Source organism: Globicephala melas, chromosome 2 (genome assembly GCF_963455315.2).
Source record: "Globicephala melas chromosome 2, mGloMel1.2, whole genome shotgun sequence".
NCBI lineage: Eukaryota > Metazoa > Chordata > Mammalia > Artiodactyla > Delphinidae > Globicephala > Globicephala melas.
In genome coordinates this window covers 116,748,841-116,776,270 of record NC_083315.2, presented here as the reverse complement: position 1 = coordinate 116,776,270, position 27,430 = coordinate 116,748,841, and the positions used below count along the sequence as shown (strand labels likewise).

The following is a 27,430-nucleotide window of genomic DNA, read 5'->3' as shown; positions in this document are numbered from 1 at the left end:
GCAACTGACCCTGGCCTGTCAGCCTGGGAAAACATTAGCCTCCCAGCTGTCTGAGGTCTGAGCTATGACAATCTCATTCATGCCTTATATAATAATACCTTTGATAATTCTCTGTCCCAGCAGCTAGCTTCACCACTGAGGTCAACCAGCCTCATCACAGGGGTCAGCAAGCTAACTGATCTAACTTGGGAAACAGCTAAACTAAGCCAATGGCAGTAGAAACAGAATGGAAAGGGCATATCTGAGAAAAAAACTAAGAAGGAAATTTGACAGGATTAGATGACTGATTAGATGAAGAAGTTGAGGAAGAGAAAGTTGCAATTGATGCTAATATTTTTACTCAGGTGACTCCATGGAATGACATCTTGAACTGAGACAGGGTTATACAAAGAAGAGTTGGACGGGGCATAGAGGATAGAGAGATTAATTCAGTTTTGGCTCTCATGCACTTGTAAAACATCCAGTTTTAGCAACTGGCGATAAATATGGGTTAGGAGCTCAGAAGAAAGGTGGAGGCTGACATGTAGTATAAGCCATGGGTATAGATGGGCTTTCTGAGTAAGGAAATATGGAGAGAAGAGAAAGCAGTGTGATTCCTGGCATTAAAGAGCTTAACTGGAATGAGGAGATAAGAGACTAACACACAGAAACAATTGTGGGGTGACAGAAAGCTATACTGAATCTGTATAGCAATAACTATATACAAAGCAGTATGGAGTCAAGATCTCACTTTAAATTTAACCACAACCTCAAATGAGAACTTGAAGTTGTCTGGTGGTTCTACTATACTTCCCTAGAACATGCACCCTACCGCTCTCTAAAATAATTATTTCACATTTTCTCTTCAAAACTCCTAGCCATACTCTCCCCCTTTATACCTGTCCATCCTCACTCTTAACTGGTAACTGGTACTCATAGTCCATGGAAAAAATGTAATCATTTAAGAGAAATACCTACTATCAAAATCTACCTAGCTACAGCCAGCTGTGCCCCAACTCTCTGCCTTCCCTCATAACATAATGGATAGTGTGTCCTGCTCCCTTCAAAGGCCACCCCTGGAACTTCCAAACTTTAGCCCCATCAAATCCTCAAAGATTTTGATCCTAATTATCCCTGCCACTCTCCCCTGCCCCAACAATTTCTCCCTTTCTACTAGATCCTTTCATTAACACAGGAGCATGAATCAGCATCCCTCATATTTTAAAAAATTAAAAATACGAACACCTTACTCCACTCTAGCCACCACCCCCATTTCACTACTTCTCTTCACAGAAGAATTTCTCCAACTCGTTGAACTGTCTCTAATTCTTCACCTCACATGTTCTCCACAACCCTTTCCGCTCAAGGCTCTGATGCCATTGCGACTCCAACAATGTTCTTGCCAAAGTCATCAATGATTTTCTCCATCCTGCCCTTCCTTGACTTCTCAGCAGCATTTGACACAGGACACATTTCCCTTCTTAAAGTACTTTATTCTTGAGGTGATATCATGCTCTCCTGCTTTCCTTCCCAACATCCTGACTGGATACTCCCCACTCGGTCTACACTCTGGAGTCTCCTCTCTACTTCACTTCCAAACACTGGTATTGCCCCAGGGCTTGCTCCTTAAACCCCTTCTCTCCATCTATACTATCCACCCAGGTAATCTCATATAGTCCCACACGTATGCTAGTACTGATATACTGATGCTTAAATAAGATGGTATTAAATGTTTATCACTACTAATATTGTTTATTTTCTATTTCTTCCTCCAATAAAATGTAAGGTACATCATAAAAGAAGTCTTCCTTATCTTGTTTAGCTCTGTATCCTCAGGATCTTAATTCCTAGCACATGGCAGGTACATTACAAATATAAGGAGATTGAAAGAATGAAGAACTAAGTGGAATCAGGAAATATCTGCTCAGCTTTTCCAGCAAAATACAGACAAGGACTTTAGCCTCTTGGTAGATAAAGGTGCCCCAAAGATCATTTTTAAGGGGTATGGTGACAGGATCAGGTGTTAGAGGAGAATACAGAGGTTACAGGTCTCAGAAAATGCAAGCAATAAAAACAACTTTTTAAAATGAGAATGTTATCTTAGAAACAAGGCCTGTGGAAAGTTCTGAGAAACACAGAGCTTGTGGTAGAAGCCTTCCCAAACCAGGCTAGGCTAGAAAGGACATACTGTAAAGTCCTGTGCAATAGCATCAGTGGTAGCTCAACTCGGAAAGTTACCATGGCCTATCACCGTATCTCTCACAAGAAAATCTGCTATTAGTCCAGGAAAAAAAAAATTATCTCATTCAAATATAAGGAACAGAAAAGTAATTTGCATGCCTTCACTGTAAAAAACAAAGATAAAAAAGTAAGAGCTTAATTTTTGGAAAGATCATAAAAATTGCCCAGAAAAAAATGTATTCCTACAATGTAGATAAAAATTATAATGTAACATTATAAAATAAACTAGAAAAAAATTGTTAAGGAAGAAACTGCATTTAAGAAATAAATAAATAAATAATAAAGGATCTTAGAAAAAGGATCTTCCTGGCCAGGAAGATATGTCATGGAAATGGGACAGAACTAAAAAAAAAAGTTTTAAAGAAACCTGGATCATAAGGTCAACAACGGAATAATAGAAAACACAGTAAAAATTTAGGGGATGCAAAAGAAAATGAAACAGATGTTAAAAGATAAACATTTGAAAAAAATAATTGGCATATAGGAGTCAAAAGACGTCCTATTTATAATCATTGGTATTCATCCCCAATGAAGAAAATCAAAACAATGAAATAGAGAAAAATATTTACATTGAATTCAATAAAGATTTTCTGAAATCTACATATTGAAAATGCACACTCTGTACTTGATAACTTTGACCCCAAAAGCTTAACTCTAACACATACTTTTAAGTAAAAAAAATTTTCACTTATGGGCTTCCCTGGTGGTGCAGTGGTTGAGAGTCCGCCTGCCGATGCAGGGGACACGGGTTCGTGCCCCGGTCCGGGAAGATCCCACATGCCACGGAGCAGCTGGGCCCGTGAGCCATGGCCGCTGAGCCTGCGCGTCCGGAGCCTGTGCTCCACAACGGGAGAGGGCACAACAATGAGAGGCCCACGTACCGCAAAAAAAACCAAACCAAAACAAAAAACTTTTCACTTAAAAAAAATAAATAAAATAAAAACTTTGGTTATCCTGACAAAAAGAAGTCACCAATAACGAAAATCAGGTTTGCATCAGGCTTTTGACACCAACATATGCAACACCAAAAAAATAGTGAAACAGCACTTACAAAACACTCAAGGAAAGAAAAATGAGTCAAGGACTCTAAACCCAGACATGCTGTCGTAAGATATAAAGGCTGCAGGCTAACAGCTGTGAACATGAAACAATTCAAGGAATATTGTTCTCATGAACCCTTTCTCAGGACTCTACTAGAAGACTAATTTCAGACCGCCAAGAAATGATTGGTTAGGAGGTAAACTTTGGCAAAAAGCCTGGTGATGAGAATTAAATATATTTAACTGAAGAACTAAGACTAAACGTGAAATAAAGGTAACAAAATAGTATATGCAAATATTAAATCCTCTGGCAGTGTAGGAATGACGAAACACAACAAAACGGAAGAATACAGAGAGAGTGGAAAGCAAGCTGACATGACAAGCTAACAGAACAAGCTCAAGCAGATTTAAGGATATAAATATAAACATTTTTCAAAAGAGCATAATACTAACTAAAATTGACTAATAGATGAGAGGGAGAAATAAGGGAGGAAGAGATTAAAGGGTCATTTTATTGTTCTTCATAGAAGAGAACTAAAGAAATAAGGAAGCAAGGGTACAAGGGTATTTTTATAAAGGTCATCACTAAAGCAAACTGTAAACCTTCCTAAATATTAGAAAAACTCTGAAATTTTAAAATAAAACAGACCACAGAATAAAATATTTTAAATACATGTAAACAGAAAATATGATATAAAATAACAGAACTAAGACCAAACATATTGACCGTGCCAAAATGTCAATGGGATATAACCTACCTATTAAAAGATAAATATTTTCAAATTGTCATCTAAACCAAAATCCAGCTCTATGCTGTATAAAAGAGACACAGCTAAAACGAAAGATTCTAAACACTGAAAATAAAAGGAAGGGCAAAGGACTATCAGGCGAAAGCAAACCAAATGAAATCAGAGGTCAGGATCTTCACATCAGATAAAGGAGAATTTATTCCAGAGAGAAACAAAGAAGAGCATTTGTAATGCTGAAGACTACAATTCGCAATGCATATGTAATATGTATGAACATCTATACATGAAATAGCAGCAATTTTCATAAAGCAGAAATTACAAGAGATGTAAAGAAAACTATCTAGGGCCACACTAATTATAGGATACTTGAATAAACCTTTCTCTATCCAAGATAAACCAAATTAAAAAAAAAAGGTATGGATATAGACTAATTATACTCCAATATTAGAAAATATAAAAGCCCTTCCTCTTGAACATTTTAAGTGCCCTATTAATTTATTCTTTAGTCAAAGGAGAAATAAAATTTCAAGTGCAATGTTTTGGGAAAACAAAAATAAAAGCATTAAAGAGCAAAATACAGGGGATACTGCTGAAAACAGTACTTGGGGAAAAAGCATAACCTTAACAATTTATCACAATATAAATGAAAGGGTGACAATAAATGGATTAAGCTTCTGACTCAAAAAGATAGACAAAGAACAAAATAAAATTGAAGATGAACAAAAGAGTGAATATAGATTTAAAAAAACAAAAAATAGCGTTTGAGTCATGCAATGCATTACAGTTCAAATAAAATAAATTCAAAATATAAAAAATATCATCTAATAGCCCAACACTTTCATTTCAGCCGTTATGAATTAAGGTCCAAAAAGATTAAGTTGTCATGAAAACCAGAACTAACAGACATATCTCCTTACTCCAGTCAAGTGCTCATGTGACTGAAACTCAGCAAAGGTAGAAATTAAGACGAGTTAGATAATCACATCACAAAAGAGAGTCTGGAAGGAAGTCTGACATTTGGCTAAGTGGGGGCAAAGAGCAGAGGATTCCAGGCTGGAAGCTGGTGACAATGGATAGCAAGGCGACGACTGCCGGCATTCAGAGAAGTCCAAAACAGTGTTTACTGGACAAGTGCTGAGTGGCTGATGATAATGAGGAGAAAAAATCCATAGAGGTGTAAACATTTAATAAATAATTATAAACATTTTTATGAAAGAGAAAAAAATTTTTAAAGAGCTAATGAATAAATTAACCTGACATATAAGGATTGCATTTTGAAACTATATGTAGCAGAGAAAGCATTTACGGTCAAAAAGAAAATGTTAAGGAAAACTCATATTACCTGGGAAAACTGTCTGTGGTGAAAATAGATATTTCCTGCATTAAAGTAAGCCAGCGAGTACGTGGGGTTTAGAGAAATTGCTGCTTGATAGTCTCTCATTGCATTCTGTTGTTGACCCATAAACTCATGAATCACACCACGATTTGTTAAGAATTCTGCTCTAGTATTGATCTGCAATATAACAGTATGAGTATTTAGCATCTGGGAATAGTACTTATCTCCAATTTCATGTCTGCAAAAATGGACTTTATGAAACCTCTTTGTGGGAAACTAGTAATTTTACAGGGCAAGTGAAACCCCATTAGAGCAAATATTTTGAGAAACAACTCCGAATGAAGTTGGTTCAGTGTCAACACTTGGTTTATTTGGTTGCAATAAAACAAATAATCTTAGTGCTCTACTCAGTTCCTTTGCAAAGAATAGATGTAAGGGGGAAAAAGCTCATCTGTTTAGCTCTGTTAAAGATTACAACATCTACCTAAATTTACAAAAAAAGGATCCAAAATCTAGAAGAAAAAAGGCAGATTTTCTGTCACTGCATTTTTTATTTGCCATTTCACTACAGAAGAAGCTGGGGATTTACACTATTCTTTCTTTAGTTCCTTCAAACCCAGAACATTATTTTATTTTTTGCATTCATTTTTTATTACACAATAATATTGATGTATCATGAAACTATAAATTTGCATTTACTGAGAGGAATCAACATTTATTAGGGATTTGTTTTCAAATTTTTTAAATGCATTAGGTTATAAAACTGGTAAGCTATAATAACTCTTTAGGAATCTCCTAGGGAAAAAATACAAACATTATTTTCTCTACAAGTCACTTTTAGAGAGCAACAGAGAACTTCTTATTTGATCTTACTCACTGATGATGTTAATTTAATGCTAATGATAATATAATCTGAGTGGATTTTTACCTTTATGGCAGCATTTATATCCTGAATTGCAGCAAAATTATCACCCATCTGAAGAGAGACCACAGCTCTTCCTTCATAGGCTAGGTAGCTCTTCGGATCAACTTCTATGGCAATGGTAAAGTGGTTCCAAGCTTTCTGGAATTTTCCTTGGGCCTAAAATAATTTTCCATTTACACCAAGTAGGAAATTGTCCATATCATGACAAATGTTTATGATTCTAACTTAATCAAATAAAGCCTTTAGTAAGGGTATATTTATATTGTGCTTAATCTAAGGTATTTTAAACAAGGAAGTAGGCTGTACTGTGAGTGCATTCAGTTGACTGATTACCTCTGAGCATTTATGCTGAAATTTTAATTAACTGAAATAAATCTAATTGTCAGAGTCACCTCTTATACCAGTCCTGAACAACATAAAATCTTGACCACGACGGGAAACACCAATGCTTCTGACAATCACCACAAATTTTACACTGAGCTCTGCACACACAGGCAGGAATTGTCTATTTGTTTGGCATTGAATCTCCAGTTATACATACTATACATAATAAAATAAATATGTGTTGAATAAGTAAATGAATAAACTGATGGTGTAAAACCTATTTGATAAGTTGTACCAGCATCACACATTCCATGAAAACTGCATGCAAATCTACCAAGCAGGTGTGTATACCAACCTTAGCGCCAACTGGAAAAAAAGAAAGAAGGTTAGGAGAGGACACTGTTAACAGAATGATGTCAGAGTATTTCCTAGATAAGGCCATTTGGCAACTAAATACCTCATCACAGGAAGGCAGTGAGCTGATAAATTCAGCACAGTCCAGGGACTGTCCTTTATTCCTGTGGGTTCAAAATCCCAACTTGCCAGAGCCTCAGAAGCGGACTCTCACATAAACCAAGCAAAGCCCAGTGACTCTTGCATAAAACTAACACGAAATATAACGAATAAGTTAACTAGACATTGTTCTCTAACCAGTAAAGCTTCTCCCTCACAGTAAATTATGGGGAAACCAACATCGAATTGAACAAGGAATTGAACTTGTCTGTTCTGACAACAATTGTTTTGCTCACTTCCATAACTCTAGGGGTAGGCACATAGTAGGGGAATCTGTTTCATATTCGTCCGAGAAATGGTCACTCTTCCCCCGAACAGGATTTGATGGGCCTCTCTAACTCTCCTTTTTCAGTCCTTCCTTTCCTGATTCAAGTCTTCCTCACACTAATGTGTTTTTCAATCCTCCTTCAGGTTGATATAGATCAGTGAGATCTTCATAAAACACAAATCTGATGTCACTGCTCTGGTGAGTGACATTCCCATTTTTCACTGACCTGGACCAGTTAAAAAGACCTTCGCCTCCAGTCATTACTCAATTCAGTCTCATCCCATACCACTCTCCCCTTGTCCATAACATTCCATCCCCTTGAGCCCTCTGTCTCTTTCTCACAAGACTTTATAATGGGCTGTTCCCTCTCTCTGGAACACTGTGTTCTAAGCCCTAACTCCTAGTCCTAATTCTAGTCTTTCACACCTCAGTTTAAATGTTAATTTCTCAAAAAGCCTTCCCTCACCCCTAAAAGGAAGCTAGGTTCCCTGGTTATAAGTTGTCCTAAAACCCATCCTTTTTCTTGGTTGCACTTATCCTGAATAGAATTAAATACTTATTAATAAGACTGCTTGGTGCTTCTCTCTCCAGTTGGTAGTAAACTCTACAAGAAGAACCAGTGTATTTGGGGCACCGCTGTATCACTAGGCCTAGATCAGTTCCTGTCCTATACTAGGTGCTCAGTAAATCCTTGTTGAATGCAATGAATGATGCTGTTAACACATTTCTTTTGATTACAGTAAGTTCTAGCTGTTTTAGGAGTCACCCTGTCTCTAAATTGACTTTGCGCATTTCTACTGTGATCAAATAATGGCTAATTTTATGTTTAACACTCAGAAGTCAATCTTACTTCCCTTATTAATCAGTTCTTGGGCATACCTCACTATAACCAAACCCACAACCACCTCCAATATTATTAATCTTAGGTCAGCCAAATTCACTTACTTCTAAATGAAAAAAATTCAACTTTAATGACAGATTATTAATAGGAATTTATGCAAATTACCATAATTTAAATATACTTTGGACCACTGTTTAAATTTTTTAATATTAAAAGGGATAAAAAGATTATTCCTTTCCTTTTCATGGAAAATATAACACATCTAGCACTTTATTCCACGAATACCACTACATCTTTTGTCAGTGCACATAGCTCGGTGAGTGCATGGGTCCGGTCAGAGTGTCCCAGAAATCACTCAGAGACCTGTGTGACAACACAACACAGCAACACCCTTCCAACTTGCTGGAAGGACAAATGCCTGGTCTCTTGCCTTCCGGTATGTTCTAAGTCACTGCCATTTGGAAGATGACCTGAATTCAGAAATCTCTATGCAGTGGTTGTCTGATCCATCGCATAGATCATACATTGTTTATTCCCTTTAGCTTTTCACTAATTTAATAGGCCAAAACCTATGGAGCCCAGGTATAAGCTAGTGAAACAAATTTTAGCCAGGTTCTTATATGTGAAACTCATCAGGCAAGTTTAAAAGTTGTCTATAAGTGTGGTAGGTATAAGGGGGTGAGGTAGAAAGGGGTGCAGGCGTTAAGGAAACTCGGGTTCAGAAGATCCTCATCTCACTATCACGCCAGGTCCCTGGGTATGCTCTCCAGGCAGGCTGCCTATAACTCATCAAACCCCTGCTTCTCACCGCTGCTCTGAATACGAATAAGAAAAGAAAGGTAAAATGTTCATAGCCAAAGAAATATCATGTATCCCCATCACCACTAACAGGCCAAATATATTCTTTTTCTTGCCCAAAAGGTGCTTCCGTGGTAAAATGTTGTTATACAGTATTACCTGCAAATTATAGCCTAAACAAATTCTGGCTTTTGTATAGACTGGATTAAAATGCAGTGCTTTCAGAAAGTCCTTCTGTGCTTGTCTGACGGCCTCATCATGTCCACATTCCATGTAAGAATTTCCCCGTCCGATGTAAGCATCCAGAAAGTAGGGATCAATTTTCACAGCCCAGGTAAAGAAATTGACAGCTTCTTCAAACTCTTTATTTCTGAAAACAAATTAAAATACTGATGCTTTCTGGTGAATAATCTAACTGCTTTCCTGTATATAACCTCTTCATAAAGAAATGCATTGACCCTTAAAAAACTTAATTTTTATTATTTTTTATTATCATAAGAACTAATTGTGTAAGTCCATATGACCTAAGGAAGCCTGATGGATTCCTTAAAGATATTGGTAAAAGGAAAGAGGGGAGGTAAGAGACATTTTTATAGCAGAATATGCTGGGATGACATGCTAGAGTTCTTTTTCAGAATTATAAAAATCTGAATGGCCTTCTTGAACCTGTTTTTAACAGTTATCAGTGGCCAGTATAGAAAGACATATGCTATTATTTATAAAATACACTATTTAAATCAGATTAAAATAAATCCACTGTTATTTATTTAATATGTCCTTTATAATGAAAGGAGCTAAATTTTTATCACATGGGAGTTCTTACTTCAGATCTTCTATAAAGGCAGCCCATTTCATCTTGGACACCAAGAGAGGAGGGGGGAAAAAGAAGTAAAATGCATTTTATTTATTAACTTGTAAATATATGTGACTAAATGATAACTCTGTCTCTCTATCTTCCTTAATTAATCTCCTATGGTGAGGAGAGGGCTGTTGAAGGAATCGAATATTCCCATGTCCATGGGTATATAAAGTCACTTTTCCACTTCACGTGCATATCTAATAATTATTTTTAATCTCAATTAATATGGAGAGTCTAGAATTTTTTTTAATAGAATGAAGGCACTAACACTGAATAACTGCTTACTTACCAGGTACTGTGCTAAGTGCTTTACATATGTGATTTTACTTAATCCTTCCAACATTTCTGTAAGCTTGTTATAATTTTTTATATTTTATAGATTAAAAGAATATCATGGCTCAGAAAAGTTTGCACATAGTAAATAACATAGTAAATAGCATGCTAAGATTGCACTGAGCAAATATCTGGGACTCAAACTCAGGTGAGCCAGACTCCAAAATCCATGCTTTCCCACAGTCATCTCTACCCACATTCTTCACCTTCAACATACTTGTAACTAGTGCACAAGAGCCAGTGAGCTGATATCTCAACAGTGTAGTCAGAATAAAGCCTTGGAGTTCAAACCTAAGCCCAAACATACAAATTAATAGTAATTTTTCAAACCTGTCAGAAGGATCAAATGACAGCATGTGAAAAACCCTTAGCACAGAGACCCTCACCCAATAAAGATTATTATCTTCCTTCCATTCTTTTCATTACTTCTCAAAAAGTTTTCAAATTTTTATGAGATGCATCATTACTTTGCTAACTTTTCCTTTGTAAAATACATGGAACACAGGGTAACCGTTCTAGAAACTACCATCTCTTAGATATTACTCAGCATTATCTTTTAAAATACTGTTTCCCAAACCTCAGCCCCTCCTTTGTGACAGTTGCCCTATGTTCCACCTACACTACCGTTTACTTAGTATTTTTCTTTAAGTCAAGTTACTCTTTTACTTAAGTGAATCTATTTTTTAAAATAACTTAATTTCAATACCACAAATACAAAATCAGTATCTCATGCCATAAACAGAAGGCAACCATGAAAATAAATAAATATTGGTGTTGGATAGTGTAGTCTGCAGAAAACTAAACCTGAGAGCTATACCATCTATTACAAAGTGTGGGAAAGATGCTAAAGATTAACTCTTAGCTGACACCTTCTCCTTGATGTATTCAGAAGGTTTGAGAAAGAATTCACTTTGAAACGGAAAAGCAATTCAGCTGCTCATAATGTGATTCAATATTTTTTTAATGCTTGTGCACACCATGAAAAATAATGGAGTTACTCATGACATTTGCTCCATGTTTTGGCAAACACTACCCAAAAGCATTCACCAAGTATTGTGTCAGAAGATCACCCAAGAATCAACAGTGAAGCACCAGGAAAGCCTGCCCTCTGACGTTACAAACAGGGGAAGGTTAACATTCACATACGTAAGCCAACTGGTATCTTCTGAGTTCACTCTGTGGATTCTCACTAAGAAAACATGGGCTCCCTTCCCTCAAGTAGTTTACAATGAAACTATCCTCCTCCTTCCTCATAACTAGCACTATTTGAGAAGTAAAAGTTCACTGAATATAAGGTCACAATGCTTGTAGCCACTTTCTCACTGTAGTACAGAAAAAATTCTAGCATAAATAACAAATTTTTTATCAAGAGTAATTACACAGTAGTATTCCTGTATAAAAATGCATTTAGTTGATAGGTTTTGTTATGCTCAGTATTTCTATCTATGGATAGTGAACTACTTACTTATGATGCATACCTATGGTGACCATGTAAACTGAAGTTTACAGGGCAACCCCAGCTCTCTCATATTTTTCCCACAAAACATTGAAATGCTTCTGGTATATTTACATCCAAATTGTATCATACACACTGCTCCCCTCTTACGCAGAGGGAGATTTAAAATCCTTGTGAGTACATATGCCGATATATGGTTTATAAAACATGATCTCACCCTTTGAATAGTCTAACCAATTTAAAAAGAAAAAGAACAAGCAATGAATTGAAGCTATTTTTCTATACATATCTAGTTATCAGCACTAATGTTTAACGAACATCTAGTCTGTTCTGACTAAGTAAATAATCATTAAACCTTAAACCTGGAAAGGGATCCCGAAAGCTACTTGGCAAGCTCTTCAAAGCTGATGATAACTAAAAATCAAGTCCAGAGGAGGTGAGAGAGCCAAAGCCAGAGACTCCCAAACCCCTCCACCACTAGAAAAAAAAAGAAAAACTCCATACACACAACAACTTCATTTTTCTGAAGATGTGTGTATCACACAGTGCCCTGCAGGTTGGAGCTCCTGTTAAATAATCACATGGTAGTTAGACAATGAAAAAATGTGGCGGTGTCTCTTGTATCAGGATACAGGTTCACTGGCACATAAATTGCTAAACATCAATTACACAAATATAAAAGTATATTAAATTAGTTTTTCTAAAACAAAAAGTGTTTGTATAAATCTAAAATAACGTGATCACCGACGGAAGGTGCATGCCTCTCATTATGGTGTCTATTAACTAAGAATCGTGTGCTCAGCTTGAAGGCTAGGCCACGGACACCAAGGCCCACCTCATTTTACAAATTAATCACATAGGTGACCAGATGTTCCCTACTGAGTTGTACAAATAAATCATAAATACCTCCCAAAACTAAAGAATGTGGCTTGCAGAGTCGAAGATTCAGAAATATTTTATACAAATATAAGAATGGTAAAATAAATGTGCTGAAGTAAAAAATGGACAGAATATGTAACTGAGCCACCAGGCTCTCCCTCTGTGACATTTTTTTTTTTAATCTTAAGGTATCTTTCTCAAAGAGATCTAAAAATTAACTCTACCTTAACACCCTTAGTGATCAAATTGGGCAACAAGTAGGATATTCAGCCTAAGGAATGTTGTCTCCTAGCAACCACAAGAGTGAGAACCAGAGATACACAAAGGCACACTTCAAAAGTCTGCAACCCCACGAGTTCAAAGATCAAAGCCCTAAAATTTAAAGATTTATTACTTTTTAAAAATTTTCCAAATGGGAGAATTTTTACTTTCTCCACCATAAGACGCCAATAGTGAATTTCATTATTTACAATCCATGCTGCTGTAGTAATAGGTTATAGCTCACCTTGAAAAGCAAAAATATTTTTCCTGAAATAAATGTAACCAATCACTAAACACTCCGTATTGTTAAATTCAGTAAAACTGTTAAAACACATGGAATTGGGACTATGAGTTATCAGAGCTTTACTGTTGATTTAAATTCTACTTTTATTAAAGGACAATAGGGATTCTAGCGGGATGATGAAAGGTGGTTGTTTGGAATTGCAAAGCAGTATCAGCTTAAGAAGGCTCCACCATATATACCCAGTGATTACATTTCATAAAAGAGATCAGGAACTGACACACAGAGAAATTTACTGACTCTAATAGTTGCAAAACATCGGAATGAGGTTGAGAAAAATTTTGGTGTCTATTTTTAGTTTTAAGAGAATTCAATGACCTCAGACATTTTTGGCCTGCACTCGCCTACCAAAACAAACACATCAGTCATCGTTATTCCATTTCTTTTTAAGAATGACAATTACTTAAAAAGATAAATTGTACAAAGGTTGCTGGATTAAAATAGACAATGGTGTGACTGTGTTTTGCTTTCTGTATAAAATTAAAGGTCCGAGACCAGTTTAGGCCTTTTAACCAAAAACGCCTTCACAAGTTCCAGTTATTATACTACTATGTTCATAAAATTTTAAAAATCTAATTCTCATAGGGAAATGTACCTGTACTAGCTATGTAATAAAAGGGGAAAAAAAGAATTTCAATTTCCTAAATAATTCAAACTATGTTTTATTGTCTAAATTGTATATTTACACAGCCTAGTCTACTATCCTAATTTCCTCATCCAATTAACTGCTATTGTTTCTCTCATGAAAAATAATGCTGTAAACTATTACTTAACCAAATACACTTTATTTCACATTAAAATACTCATGTGCTGCATTTCTATGCTTTTAAAAGCAAAGTGTTAGAAATTAATTTTTAAATGTCAAATGTATGTGTAGAAATGTAAGTATTATAGTTAGCAAAATCAATCTACTATACTCTAATATTATCTCAGAGTAAATTTTAAACTGATCTTCTTCTGTATTATAGCCTCATATAACTCTTCTTTTCTCCCCTCTATAACTTACTTATTTTTACAATAATACCAGAAACAGGTAATAATGTTTTAAGTAATACATTTTTTGTAGATTTTATTATACCTTGTAGATACTTACTGGTATTATTTTAATCATTTTTAGATTTAGAAATGCTTTCTAAATGTAAAATTTTCTTGGAAATATAATATTTTTCTAAATCAACCTCTCTTCCAAGAAACAGGCTTTTTAAAAGTTAGTTCCATTTTATGAACAAAGTTAATAACTTTATTTTATTCTTAGACATTTCAAGTTACGCATGATTTCATTCTGTGTATTACCAAGGTCCTTTCCAATAAATGGGCTTGAATCAGATGGATACCCGCAATGCTCTGATGCAGGTATTTACTTGCTGACTTGGCTAAAATAGTTTATTAGTAGGTAGAAGAGTGCTGATACAGGGATTCTTTGTGCCTCTCTCCATTTTTGTACTCTGTCACTTCCCCAATATTCTCCTCTGTTTCTTCTATTCTTCTATTATAATTATAAATCTGATGGTCTCACTTGCTCTCACCTCAACATAAATTGCACCCCATACCTGTGATAGCACATGGCAGTAGCTTGACAAAGGCTCACATTAGTCTTGCTTATCAGTGCAGCTTGTTTAAAATCCTGGAACAGTTTAACAAATTTTTGTTAATTTTACAGCATTATATTTTGTGCTTTCTTAAACTTCCTTCTAACATTGATTCTACCACGAATAAAATTTACACAAGCATTAAAATATACATCTTCTTAAAATCCTTATTTCTTCCTTTTAGTATCACATATAGAGCGAGAACAGATGGAGCAGAGGAAACCCATAACCAAAAACTCACTCAGAATCTTGCGCTACTGTCCACTTTTCCTGTGATTTTGCCTGGTATTATAAGGAGGTATCAGGTTTACTTTCTTTTTATTGTTTTTTCCCAGTGAACACCACCAGAGACTTCCCTATCCAGACAGAGATAGAAACTTACCTGCAGAGAACCTTATGACTATAGGACAAACAGGCACTCACGCCCAGGGAAAGGGCATAACTGAGCCTCTATGTGTATTAACTAAAGCAGCTGCTACCTTTGCAACCCACACTTCTAGGGGAAAATGTGTCATTTTATCCCGAGATCCTAGAGGCCTCCCAAGAGGGAGCAATGGAAACGCTAACCATAAGATTTGAAGTCAGGGCAGTCAGCTGGGGTGGACATGAATGGCACTGGGGAAGAGGTTAAGAGAACTAAAAGTGCTAAGTCTGCCAGAGACGCTGCCGCTGTGGCACCAGAGACACAGTGTCTGAAGCTCTTTAGCTTTTCAAAGCCCTACATAAACAACTGAAACCTGAAGCAAAATAAAAACATCACTAAACTGAAATAAATAAAATATCAAAAGATCATGTCAACTGCAATGAGATATATATGTATATTTGTGTGTGCACATATATACATAAATTATGTGAGACTGATTTCAATGTCTGCCATAAAATGGGAAGGAACCTTCCGAAAGTAAGAGTTCAAAGCCTAGGAAGGAATAAAGACGGCTCTGGTTTTTCCCAGAGGACTGCTTCAGCAAGAATCTTCTTGGGCAGTTTTGGTTGTGAGCTCACTTCACCAAGCTAGACTGTAGAGAGTACTCTATCGTCCCCTGGAGTGACTAAAAGAAACCCTTCCAGACTCCTTTCTCATTTCCAGGAGGCTGGGACGTGGGCATTCTACAATCTTAAAGGGCAAGTGTCAGAGTTCTGGTTTCTACCCAACAAGGGAGGACCCAACCATAATGACAGTCTCCCTCCTCCCTCCTCTCCTCCATCCCCTTCCCCTCCCCCTCATCCTTCCACAAACCTTCCTTGGCTGTACTAGAGAGAGGAAGATGGCTGTTTTATGGGGGTAGAATAAGTTTTCTGCTAATACTGGGGGTGGAAGACAGAGCAGTACAGAGCAGTACAGTCAAACTGAGCATTCCTGGATCCTACTGGAGGAGAAGTCACAGACCCATCTGAGAATATGGACTCCCCACTTAGATTCCCAGCATATTTTGATACTAAATGGAATTATCTGTTAGAAAATAAGAAATGTATTGTCTAATCAAATATGCTACCAGATAACTCCCGTAGGAGAGTTTTTTTTTTTTCTGAAATGGGGGCAAACTTACAGTGTAACTGAGATTTATTACAAACATTCCCATTAATTTTGGGAGTTATGAGGAGTGACCACAAACTTAAAGGGCTGAGGATACCAAGTTTAGTTTTATAATCAGATAAAACTTACAAAAGTCAGCTTGACTCTATGTATAAAATCATTGTGATGCTACATGGTAATTAGACATTATCAGCAACAGACACAAATGATGACTTAGGATTACTTAGAATAAAGCTAACTGCAGTTTTTATGATTTTCCTCTTCTGCACTAGTTTTATTGCCTAATATGGATCATAAATAACAAACCACACAAAGTCACTCACATACAAAGCAAATTCCCTCCACTGCCTTCCTTCTGCTGATGAGTTTATTTGTAAGACTCTTCACCTGCACCGTCTTCCTGTGTGTCAGAGGATGCGCTCTTGACCTCATCCTTCCCATCTCTGGAAACTTGCTCCATCATCTTCTTCTGTCCTTTGTAACTTTAATCCTTTTCTCACCACCCTGACCTAGTATGCCTTCCCTCAAACCCGCCTGCCCGCAAGCTACACATGGCTTTGTCTTTCTAGTTCCTGTCTCTACCAATCTCTGAAAGCAGAGTCAACACTCACCATCTCCATGTCCCCAAACGCCATCTACTTCTTGTTGTTTAGTAAGTCCAATTTCATTTCGTAATTTGAAAACTGCCTCTAAAGGCATTTTTAAATTTATTTTTATTTTTCTCAAAGTAACTCATGTATCCAGGGTAGGGTAGAGGGTCCAATGAAACTAGAAAACTCACAATGCTTACGGGGATGCCCCGCGCCACCTCTCCTTATCTCTGAGCTCCGCTCCCCAGAGTCAACCATTTTTACATCTTTCTGTTACTCCTTCTGCTATTTACCTCTAAATTTCTAAATAACATGAGTATTTTATCATGCTTAACTTCCAACACAGGATAGAACTTAGCTACCTTACACCATCACTCCACACACCTCCCCTTCTTCCACCATCTCCATATCCCTATGACAATGTGTTTATTTTACTCTTTATTTTACTTCCCTCAAGTGTAGAATCTTTGGCTACCCACTCATATTTAAGTTTTAAAATCGGGAATGGTAGTTTGGGGTGTCTGGGCACCTCTTCTCCACTATCTTTAACCTTGTGGGATTATGTCCTTTTTATTCCTTTACTGTCTTCCTGGTTTTCAAGAGGACAAAGAAATAAACAAATGTTCTCAATCCAACAAGCTTAACCATTAACTTCCTAAACAATTCCAGTTTAAATGCCGCACTCTACTTCCCGTGTTCTTATAAAGATCACACAACTATCAATTAACTAACATGTGTTCAGTGCTCATCCTACTTGACCTTTCTGTTAATCAATCATTCCCACTAAAAATGTTTCCCTGGTTAGGTTTTAAGACTCTGCTCTCTCTTGGTTCTGCATTTAGCCCTCTTATTATTCAGTCATATATTACTTCATTGGTCTACCTCAGCCAGCCTCTTCTTTTAAATTTTTCAAATTAATTTTTTAAATGTACAGAGGGGAGAAACATTTTTTTTGCTTTTAATTACAGGCATATCTTGTTTTATTGCACTTCACAAATACTGCACTTTGTACAAATTGGAGGTTTGTGGCAATCCTGCCTCAAGCAAGTCTATTGGCTCCATTTTCTCCAAAAGCATTTGCTCACTTCGTGGCTCTGTATCACATTCTGGTAATTCTCAAAATATTTCAAACATTTTCATTATTATTGTATTTGTTATGGTAATCTGTGATCATCAGTAATCTTTGATGTCACTACTGCAAAAAAACTACAGCTCACTGAAGGCTCAGATGATGGTTAACATTTTTTAATCAATAAAGTATTTTTTAATTAAGGCATGTACTATTTTTTAGATATAATGCTATTGCTCACTTAATAGACTACAGTATAAACATAACTTTTATATGCACTTTTATATGAAACAAAAATGTCACTTATTGCTATATTCACTTTATTGCTGTGGTCTGGAACCAAACCTGCCGTAATTCCAAGGCAGGTCTGTAGTGTTTGCAGGGCATATTTTTTTTCCAGCTTCTTTACTTTTACCTACCTATATCTTATATTTAAAGTGTGTTTCTTGCAGTCACAATATTGTGGGGACTTTTAAAACATTCTAATCTGTCATTTTCAATATTTCAATTGGTGTGTTTTGACAATTTCCATGTAATGTAACTACTGATAAGGTTGAATTTAGGTCTGCCATTTTAGTATTTGTTTTCTGCTGGTCTCCTCTGTTTCTGTTCCTTTGTTTTCTCATTCCAGACTTATTTGGGATTATTTTAATTTTTTAACATTCCGTTTTAATTAAAATACTCTTTTTGACTGAGGAGGTCACATTTGAGAAGAAACCTGAAATGAAAGGAGGGTGTGAACCAATAGGAGGAATATTCTACACATAGGGAACAGCTTGTGTGAGGACCCTGAGTCAGGAAGGGAGCCTGGCATTTCCAAGGAATAGCAAAAGGCCAGAGTGGAGTAACCTGACTGGAGAAAAGAAGAACGCTGACAACAAAGTCAGATCAGTGAGCAGCAGTTAGGTCACTAGGGCCTTGGTTGGCCATAGTCAAGAGTTCAGATTTTATTCTAAGTGTGATGGGGAGTCACTGGAGGGTTCTGAGCAGATGAATAACTTGCTCTGCTTTATGTTTTGAAGAGGCCTCTTTGGCTGCTGTGTGGAGAACAGCATGTAGAGGGAAAAGAGCAGAAGCAGAGAGGCCAGTTGGGAAGCTACTGCAGTAATCCAGGGGAGAGAAGGTGGAGGCTGGAGGGAGGAGGAGAGCAGTGGCAAAAAACGAGAAATGACTGAATTTAAAATACGTTTTGATAGCAAAGCTGACCACGCTTGCTCATGATTTAGATGTGGGATATGAGGAAAGAGAGGGATCAAGAATGATTCCCACCAGACTATGAGCTCCTCAAGGACTGGAAATCTGTCTTACTGATATTCGTCTCCGTATCTTCAATGCCAGTGTCAGTACCATGCCTTGTCTGAAGGAACACAGGATTTGGAATCGAGTGAGACCTGAGTTCACATCTTGCCCCAGTACTTCCTGGCTGACTAAGACTTGATTTAACCTCTTTTGAATATCGGCTTCCTCTTCCATAAGTTACAATGATAAATTGTGCAGCATTATTGAGAATCTGGCAGGTAGTAAGTGTGCGATAACTAGAGTTAATGTTGTTCTTAAGTACTAAGTAAATACTTACTAGGTGGATAACACAGGCCCTGCATTTAATTCTCCAACAGCTGAGGTCTTTTGCTTCCAACCCCCATTTTCCTCACTTTCTCCACCCAACACTCTTGCCCAGAGTTCCACAGATTTTTGCCTACACCAAACAAAGCTTCCCCTACCTGAGGTAATTCTGAATGGTATATCTCAAAACCAAAACCTAAGGGAGTTCAACTCTTGAAATTACATTTCACCATAGTGTAAATTGCCTAGAATACAGTTTCTCGAACACTTCCTTAATAATAAGTAACTTTGTGGGACAGAATCTCAAAAGATGACTCCAGAAGTTGAAAAATAATATCAATACAAGGAAAATTGTGAATGAGAAAGAGCACTAAGCAGCAAAGTAAATGATACATAAATCATTTTATTGTTTGTCTGTAGCTAAGACACTCCCTTAGGGGAGATGATAGTCTTGATATTTCATCAATTCGGAATTTTTTTTTTTTTACATATTGGCTATTTATCTGTATTAAAAACAAAGTAAAAAAACACTTTTTTTGCAAAGATTCTATTACTCATTCAAAGTATTTCAACACAATTCTTGCTAAAGTTGAATTATTGCTCATTAATATTGCCATTTGTTATCAAGAAAAACTTTTTCACTGGTTTTCAGAAGTGAACATGCAAAATCAAGTGGGTTCATTTTTACAAGTAAACAGAAAGGTTTACCTCTAATGCAAAACTGAACTGCTCTAGTTCTGTGTAGATGAGTCCACGATTAATAAAGGCGTTTAACATCACAGTTTCTCCAGCATCAAGGAGAAGCACAATTCCATAATCTGTTAATGCCTAAAAATGAAATAATCACTTACAACCTAAAGTCAACTCTTTAGAGCATTACTGCATTGACCATGGACAAACTAGTACCTCATAATTAGTTCTTTAATGTGACAAAATTTATGGCCAAAAATAATCATTTGTTAGATTTAAAGGTTTCCCTTAATTAAATACTGTGGATGTTGCTCCCTCCTAATAAGCGGTGTGCACTGCGCTTGCGCTTCACATGTTATCTGTGAATCATCTGTGAACTACTTTTATTGTGTATGGATTGAAGCGGGGATGCAACACCCTTCCCCATCTTAATAGTTTCACCAAATGACTGTTGACATTAAAGCAGAGCACTTGCTACCTTTTGAAATTTAATTTCTTTGTAGTGATTTATTGTTTTCTTCACTGAAACCTAAGTTTTATGGAGGCACAGATTATCCATTTTGTTCACCATTGTAAAGCCAGTAACTAGCACCATGCCTGCACATACTAGGCATCTGATAAATTTTTGTTGAATGAATAAATCATAAAGCAATGAAAACAGATCTTAATAAAACTAACAAATAAGGACTTGTTGGAATATTACTTCAATATTCTCGGTTTTTTTAAGATATTAGTCTAAGCTGAGAATCAACTCAGAGGACCTCTCTCCATTTTTTATCTTTTTTTTTTTTTCATTCAATGAACAGCCAAGTTTTTACTGGTCATCTACTCTGTACCAGGTACTAGGAGCATCCCAAATTTGGGCTGGAGCTGAATCTCTTAATTCATTTTCCTTCTGAACATTTTGTCCAAAAGAGCCATATGGTTTCATCGGAAAAGGCCCAAATCATATCATATATGCCTGTAGCACATGCTAACTGAAAATGCAAATAAAATAGTATTTTACTATTTGCTTAGTGGTTCTCCTCTACTATTCCATGATTGAGCACTCAAGCATCTAAAAGAATTGTACAATTAAATATACTATATGTATATTGTGGCATAACTATAAATAAACATTGACAAGGCTGTAAAAATCATTTGTAACACTTGTAAAACAAAACAGAACTAGAATGTTTGCCATTTTCCTTTCCCAGAATCACAGAATTAAAACCTGTATATATATCAAGATGCCTTAGAAATCCACTAAGCAGCTGAATATGTGACACAAGAGGAAAAAAAATCTGGGAAATGAGATTTCGTGAAGGTCACAACGAGCAGGCTTTGTGTTTTGCCTCTGCTATTATTACTAACCTTTCAGCCTTAGGAAAGTTACTTAACACTAAGCCTCAGTTTCCTCATCCACAAAAACAGGGTATTAATAACTCATCATATTGTTGTAGAAGTCCACTTTAAAATATTTAGATTATATGTTGGTAAAGCATTTAGCCCAGTGCCTGTCACACAATAAGCCCGAAATGAGTGGTAACTGTTACTGTTTTTATTAATATAAGGTGATAGGAACCAGAATTCACCTTTTCTGGTTTTTATGAAATCATATCTTGGGAGTGCATTTTCTGCACAAAGTACTTGGGTTTCCTCAGTCTTGTTATGGCAGGAATGCTGAGAAACGGGTGGAGGTAGACAAAAGGGAGGAGGTGACACTGCAAAATGACATCTGGTCCACATGCTGGAGGTCAGATGGTTTCACAAAGCCACCTAAAGACTGTTAACCAGAAGCAAACAAACCTGCAAACACCGATACAGGTCCCTCTTCCCTGTGTGACTTGGATGTGTTTCTAACCTCATCTGTAAAAGGAGCCCATTGGATGCAAAGCGTTGGGTACCTGGCAGCTCTAAAATACCCAATATGTTCTTATTCTAGTTAGGTTTCTATTTACGTACATAGTTTTTCGTTTTCTTTATTCATGGAGCACTAGCTCTGTTACACATAAGAGATAACAAAGATAGTAGTTCCCTGCCCCCACCCAGACCACTGTTTGCAGTTCAGGGTTACCCAGAAGAGGCAGGAGTCGGGGTGGGGAGGGAGCTGTCAAAGATACCTGCTGTGCAGGTTACTCTGATAAATGATCCTTTAATTAGCTCCTAGAATGGTTTACAACAGCCTGTGTTAAAAATTAGTTATTCATTTGTCAACATTTCTGGAGGAAACCTGATAATCCGGTTACCAGGAATTCTACATCCTCTTAGAAACAATGTTTCTCAACTTCTTCCTTCCACAGCAAATAAATTACTAAATTTCTAAATGTTTTAAACAGATTTAACTTTCCAAGTTTCCAGGAGATTGTGGGAGTGTGACCACACACAGCAGCAGGTACATGATGCAATCTTTTAAAGAATGCTTCATTGACTATGGAAGTGGATAGAAACAAGGAGAGGGAAACAAGTGGACAGCAGAAAGGGAAGCAAGAGATTGGACAAAACACTAAGAAACTACTGACCTGCTCCCCAGTGAGGGATCCTGACTGAAAAAGAACCAAACCAACAAGGAGAGAGTGGAGAAGGGGTAAGATGGTAGCATCTGCATCAGGACAAATAGAGAAAAAGGTTTGCTGCAGCCATCAGTTAGGCCTTCAAAACACACAGATAATCCTGGTCACTGGTCCCTGAGCTGGAAACCATCACTCAAAATTCCCTGCTGCATCTGTGGTCTGACCACTGTAAAAAAAATACCTCCACAAACTATTGTAGTTAATGTTGAGATTTTGAAGCAAACAATATTGCTAGTGATCACTGCTTAAAAATTCTGCACACATTTATCAGTAGAAACATTTTCTCAAATGAAAATTATGTAATACATTTAAATTTACATGGCCTTTAAATGCTTATATAAAAGCATTGTAAAATTAAGTTGACATTGCAGAGGTTGTATAAGAAAATTTGGTAAGCACTAAAAAAGAAAATAAATATTCTTTGAAATGGTTCTTTGGTTTCTCAAGTTTTATGTGTATTTCCACAGAATTATTTTTCCAAAATTGTAACAAAAATAATAAGAAAATACTTTACAAATGCTTTAAAGTGTTGTTTACTAAGATGGTCATCTTACCATTTGAAGTTCATTTATCTTGGTGTAACATAATGCTCTGTTATAAAATGCTATATAACTGTTTTTATCCATGTTGATAGCTGTAGTTAAATCTGTAATCGCTAGTTTGTAAGTCTGTAAAGAAAAAATAATTAAGTGAGAAGGGTTAATCATAATGGACTGAAATTTAGTTGTACAATAAATTCTTGATTCTATCAGAGTTTTGAGAATACTCATTTAACCATTCTGTGTATCATCCATGAAATTAAGACAATCAAGCTAATCTTTCACAGAATTAATTAAGTCCCTTGGTAGGAACTGCTATAGTTTCTCTCACCTGCAAATAAAATTCAATATATAAACAACTTAAATGATTATCTTATTTCCATTGTTGCTATATAGCAAGGAAAAAATTAAATTTCTTATGGATAAAAGAGAAGCAAGCCTTATTCATCCAGCAAACATTCACCAGAGCTTGCTTGCTTCTGTCACTCTCACCATCATATCACATAATCGTCATGTTCTCTGTCCATGTTCTCTTTTGCTTCTCTTTGATGCTTCTCTGATACCTTAGATCATCCATTTATATAGATAGTAATTTTCATGGAATTAACAGGTAATGCAAGGTCTTACCTTTGCTTTAAGGTATTATTTGCAAAATATTTCATATGAAATGGCTACAGAGAAAGTTCAAAAAAGAAACACAGGGAGAAAATAAGTATTCCTTGAAGCATCAGATATCGATAGTGTTGCTACACCCAGTAATTTCCATTTAGGAACCATAAACTCAAGTAATTATTTTGTTCTGTGTGTATAACTGTATTATTTAAAATAGTAAAATAATAAAAAATTTCAAACAATCCAAATGTCCAACAATAAAGTGGTTAAAAGTACACTATGGTGGAATATTATGCAGTCATTAAAAATGGTATCTTCAAAGATTAAATATAAGAAGCAGGGCACAAAACAGATTATGTAAGTAGCATAGTCACAATTTTGGAAAGTATATATTATATTTTATTAAGAAAAAAAGACAAAATTCAAATACATCAAAATGCTCTCAGGGGGCTTCCCTGGTGGCGCAGTGGTCAAGGGTCCGCCTGCTGATGCGGGGGACACGGGTTCGTGCCCCGGTCTGGGGGGAATCCACATGCCGCGGAGCGGCTGGGCCCGTGAGCCATGGCCGCTGGGCCTGCGCGTCCAGAGCCTGTGCTCCGCAACGGGAGAAGCCACAGCGGTGAGAGGCCCGTGTACCACAAAAAAAAAAAAAAGCTCTCAGGAATTACCATTTGATGGTGGGAAAACAGGTGACTTTAATCTTCTCCTTTATTCCTCTCTGTATTTTCCAAATTCTCTACAATGAATATTACTTTCCTAATAAAAATACATAATCAGTGCTATTTAAAATGCAAATGTCAAAAATAAATATCACCATTTTATGAAAAATTATTAATTGAAATCCTTTTGATGTACTGTCAAAGTGTAACACCTTCTATGTAGTTCTGCCTTCATACCATGGCAATTCTCTCTCACAGAGGATAAAAAGTGAGTTCCTCCTTGGCACCCGAGCAGCCACCCACTCTAAAATACCACCAGAGAACAAGGTAGGAAACTGCCTTACCTTGTTGTAGTATTTCAGAACTCCTCTGTAGAGGTAGGCACGCACACTCTGAGGATAAATTTGGATGGCCTCATTACAACTCAAGATTGCTTTGGAGTATCTGCCTTTCAAACCATAGTAGGCTACTCGACTTAAATATGCCTTTTCAGAGAAAGAGAGGAGGAAAGCAGGAACAGATATTTTAGTAAAAGCATCAGTTCTACCAAAATACATGGTAGCTGGAACAAATTTATGCCACCCAAAGATGGTATAAAATATAGACTTTTTGTCACTCTCTTTTATTAAGAAAATTTCAAACATACAGAATAATTGAAAGAATACTACAGTAAACACCCATAGGCCTACCACCTGGATTCAATAATTATTAACATTTTTCAATTTTGTTGTATCTATTTTTTTCTGAACTATTTGAAAATAAGTTGTAGACATCATAAAACTTCACCCCAAGTCTTCCAGTATGCATCTCCCATGAAGAAGACATTCTCCTACATAACCACACTACCACTGTATATCTAAGAAAATTAATAGTATTTCCCTAAAATCATCTAATATTTCATCCATATTCAAATTTCATATGCTTTTAAAATCAAGATCCAATGGAGTTTCACCTATTGGATTTTGTGCTGTCTCTAGTCTCTTATGAGGTAGGAATCAATGTGACAGCAAAACAAGAAGTAAAATTAATAACATAGTATATAAAATAATTATTAATAGGTACATTAAAATATTTATAATATTTGTATAACCACAATTCACGAAGCACTTTTACCTATATAATTTCCCTGTTGGAAATCATATTTTTAGTTCAAGGGGAAATACAGATATATGGATTATTAAAACTGCTGAAAAGTAAGTAAAACTAACTGTTGCTAACTAATAGCAATAACATTTAAAGATTTAATAGTTTTAGCAAATTTAACACACTTTCCAAACCACTGAAATTGTTCACTTAAATACCTGGTAATGTTTTGGATCAAGGGTAATTGCACGATTAAAATCCAGGATTGAACTGTCCTTGTGGAGTTTTACTTTACAAAGCCCACGTTGATAAAAGCCTTCTGCAAAATCAGGATCTGCTTTCACAGCTTTTGTAAAAGAATCAAAAGCCTAGAAGAGCAAATCGTGTAGTGAGTAGAATGTATTAATTTAAAATGTTAATACATTACAGTATATAACTATTGTTGAAAAGTTTTCATTTTAGTTTTTGGTCATTTTAAATATGTTTCTCCCAGCGAACCTTGTGGAGCAAAAAAAATTTATGAACAAGCTAGATTTATTATTATAATTTACAGGTTCCCTTACTCCCAGACTAATGTCTGCATAATCCATGTTGTTACAACACTTTCAGAGGTGTAACTTTAATCATTATTCTTCCTGTTGTGTTTCTTCAAAGAAATCACAATTAGTACATTTATTTTCCATGTGGGCCAGCAGATATATGGTTACAAAATTTCAAAGCAATGGAACTCCAAAATTTTTCCTAATATTGTAAAGCAAAGCTAGGTTTCCTCTGCTTGTCCAAAGCTAAAAACATGAAAAATATTTGTAATTAATCTTATATTTATTGTAATTTCTTACAATAAATGGAACAACTAATCAAGTGCAACTCTTTTTTAAAGTTATGAAGATGCAAGTTTCAGACACTGTCCACCCCTATGAATATAAGGACTGGAATGGTGTGTGTGTGTGTGTGTGTGTGTGTGTGTGTGTGTGTGTAGTTGTGGAATATTCAAAAATAGCCAATGGAAAATACATATTTATCATATCATTGAAAATTTTGAAATGGAGAATTCTGGGAAATAGCCAAATACTGGATAAATACATAATAATTGAATCAACTGGTTTTCAATGAATCTGGTTTTATTCTGATTTGAATTGCTCAGCTGTCAATAACAGAAATCAAACAGTGTCCTAAACATTTTCCATTTATTCTACATTACACTGAAGCACTCAATATAAAGTACTTACAATTTAATAAGTAAATTTATACTAATGTGATGAAATTTTGATATAATAAGTTCTTACAATTAAATTTGTTTAGTGGGAAACATGCATTAGTCTTCCGCATAGTGTTGACAAACAGGCATCAATAAAATGTTTGAATAAATAAAACAATGTAGTAGGTTTTGCAGGGTGCAGACTGCCTATAGTAAGCCAAGCTTTATAAGAAGCTTTGGTCTAGTCACTCACTGTTTAGGTAGCCTTCAGAAATGGAACTGAATGCAAGGAAACAATTTCTAAAACCATAAAATACCTATGCTCTTAAATACACAAAATACCAGTTGTAAGTTGCCTTCCTCCATGTAACAAAGACCCAAGTGAAACAGACAGTCTGATGAAGCTGCTACGGCATTTCGTCCTTTATCAGAATGAGAAAAGATATCCAACGCCTTTTTAAACATTCTCATGGCTTCCTATAATGATTTTTAAAAAAAAGAGAGGGAAGGGAATGTTTTTTTCTAATATTTATTTAACACAACAGCCTTAGATGTTAAAAGGAATCCTGAGCACACAGCCCTACTCTCATTTCACAAGAGGACACACAGACCTGGTAAAGACACAGATCTTGTCAGTGCACCAAGAGGG

General features: G+C 36.1%; 1 protein-coding gene across 1 annotated transcript in view; it reads right to left on the bottom strand.

The window, feature by feature from the left end:
- TTC6 (tetratricopeptide repeat domain 6) overlaps positions 1-27,430 on the bottom strand; it is a 195,040-nt gene that overhangs the window by 3,592 nt on the left and 164,018 nt on the right. Inside the window, exons 21-29 of the mRNA XM_060293608.1 lie at positions 27,124-27,258; positions 25,802-25,951; positions 24,845-24,985; positions 23,245-23,358; positions 20,157-20,276; positions 14,654-14,727; positions 9,174-9,384; positions 6,274-6,426; positions 5,352-5,522 (exon numbers count right to left, since the gene is read on the bottom strand). Of these exons, the coding sequence (XP_060149591.1) occupies positions 5,352-5,522; positions 6,274-6,426; positions 9,174-9,384; positions 14,654-14,727; positions 20,157-20,276; positions 23,245-23,358; positions 24,845-24,985; positions 25,802-25,951; positions 27,124-27,258 (1,269 nt within the window). The remainder of the gene's footprint in view (positions 1-5,351; positions 5,523-6,273; positions 6,427-9,173; positions 9,385-14,653; positions 14,728-20,156; positions 20,277-23,244; positions 23,359-24,844; positions 24,986-25,801; positions 25,952-27,123; positions 27,259-27,430) is intronic.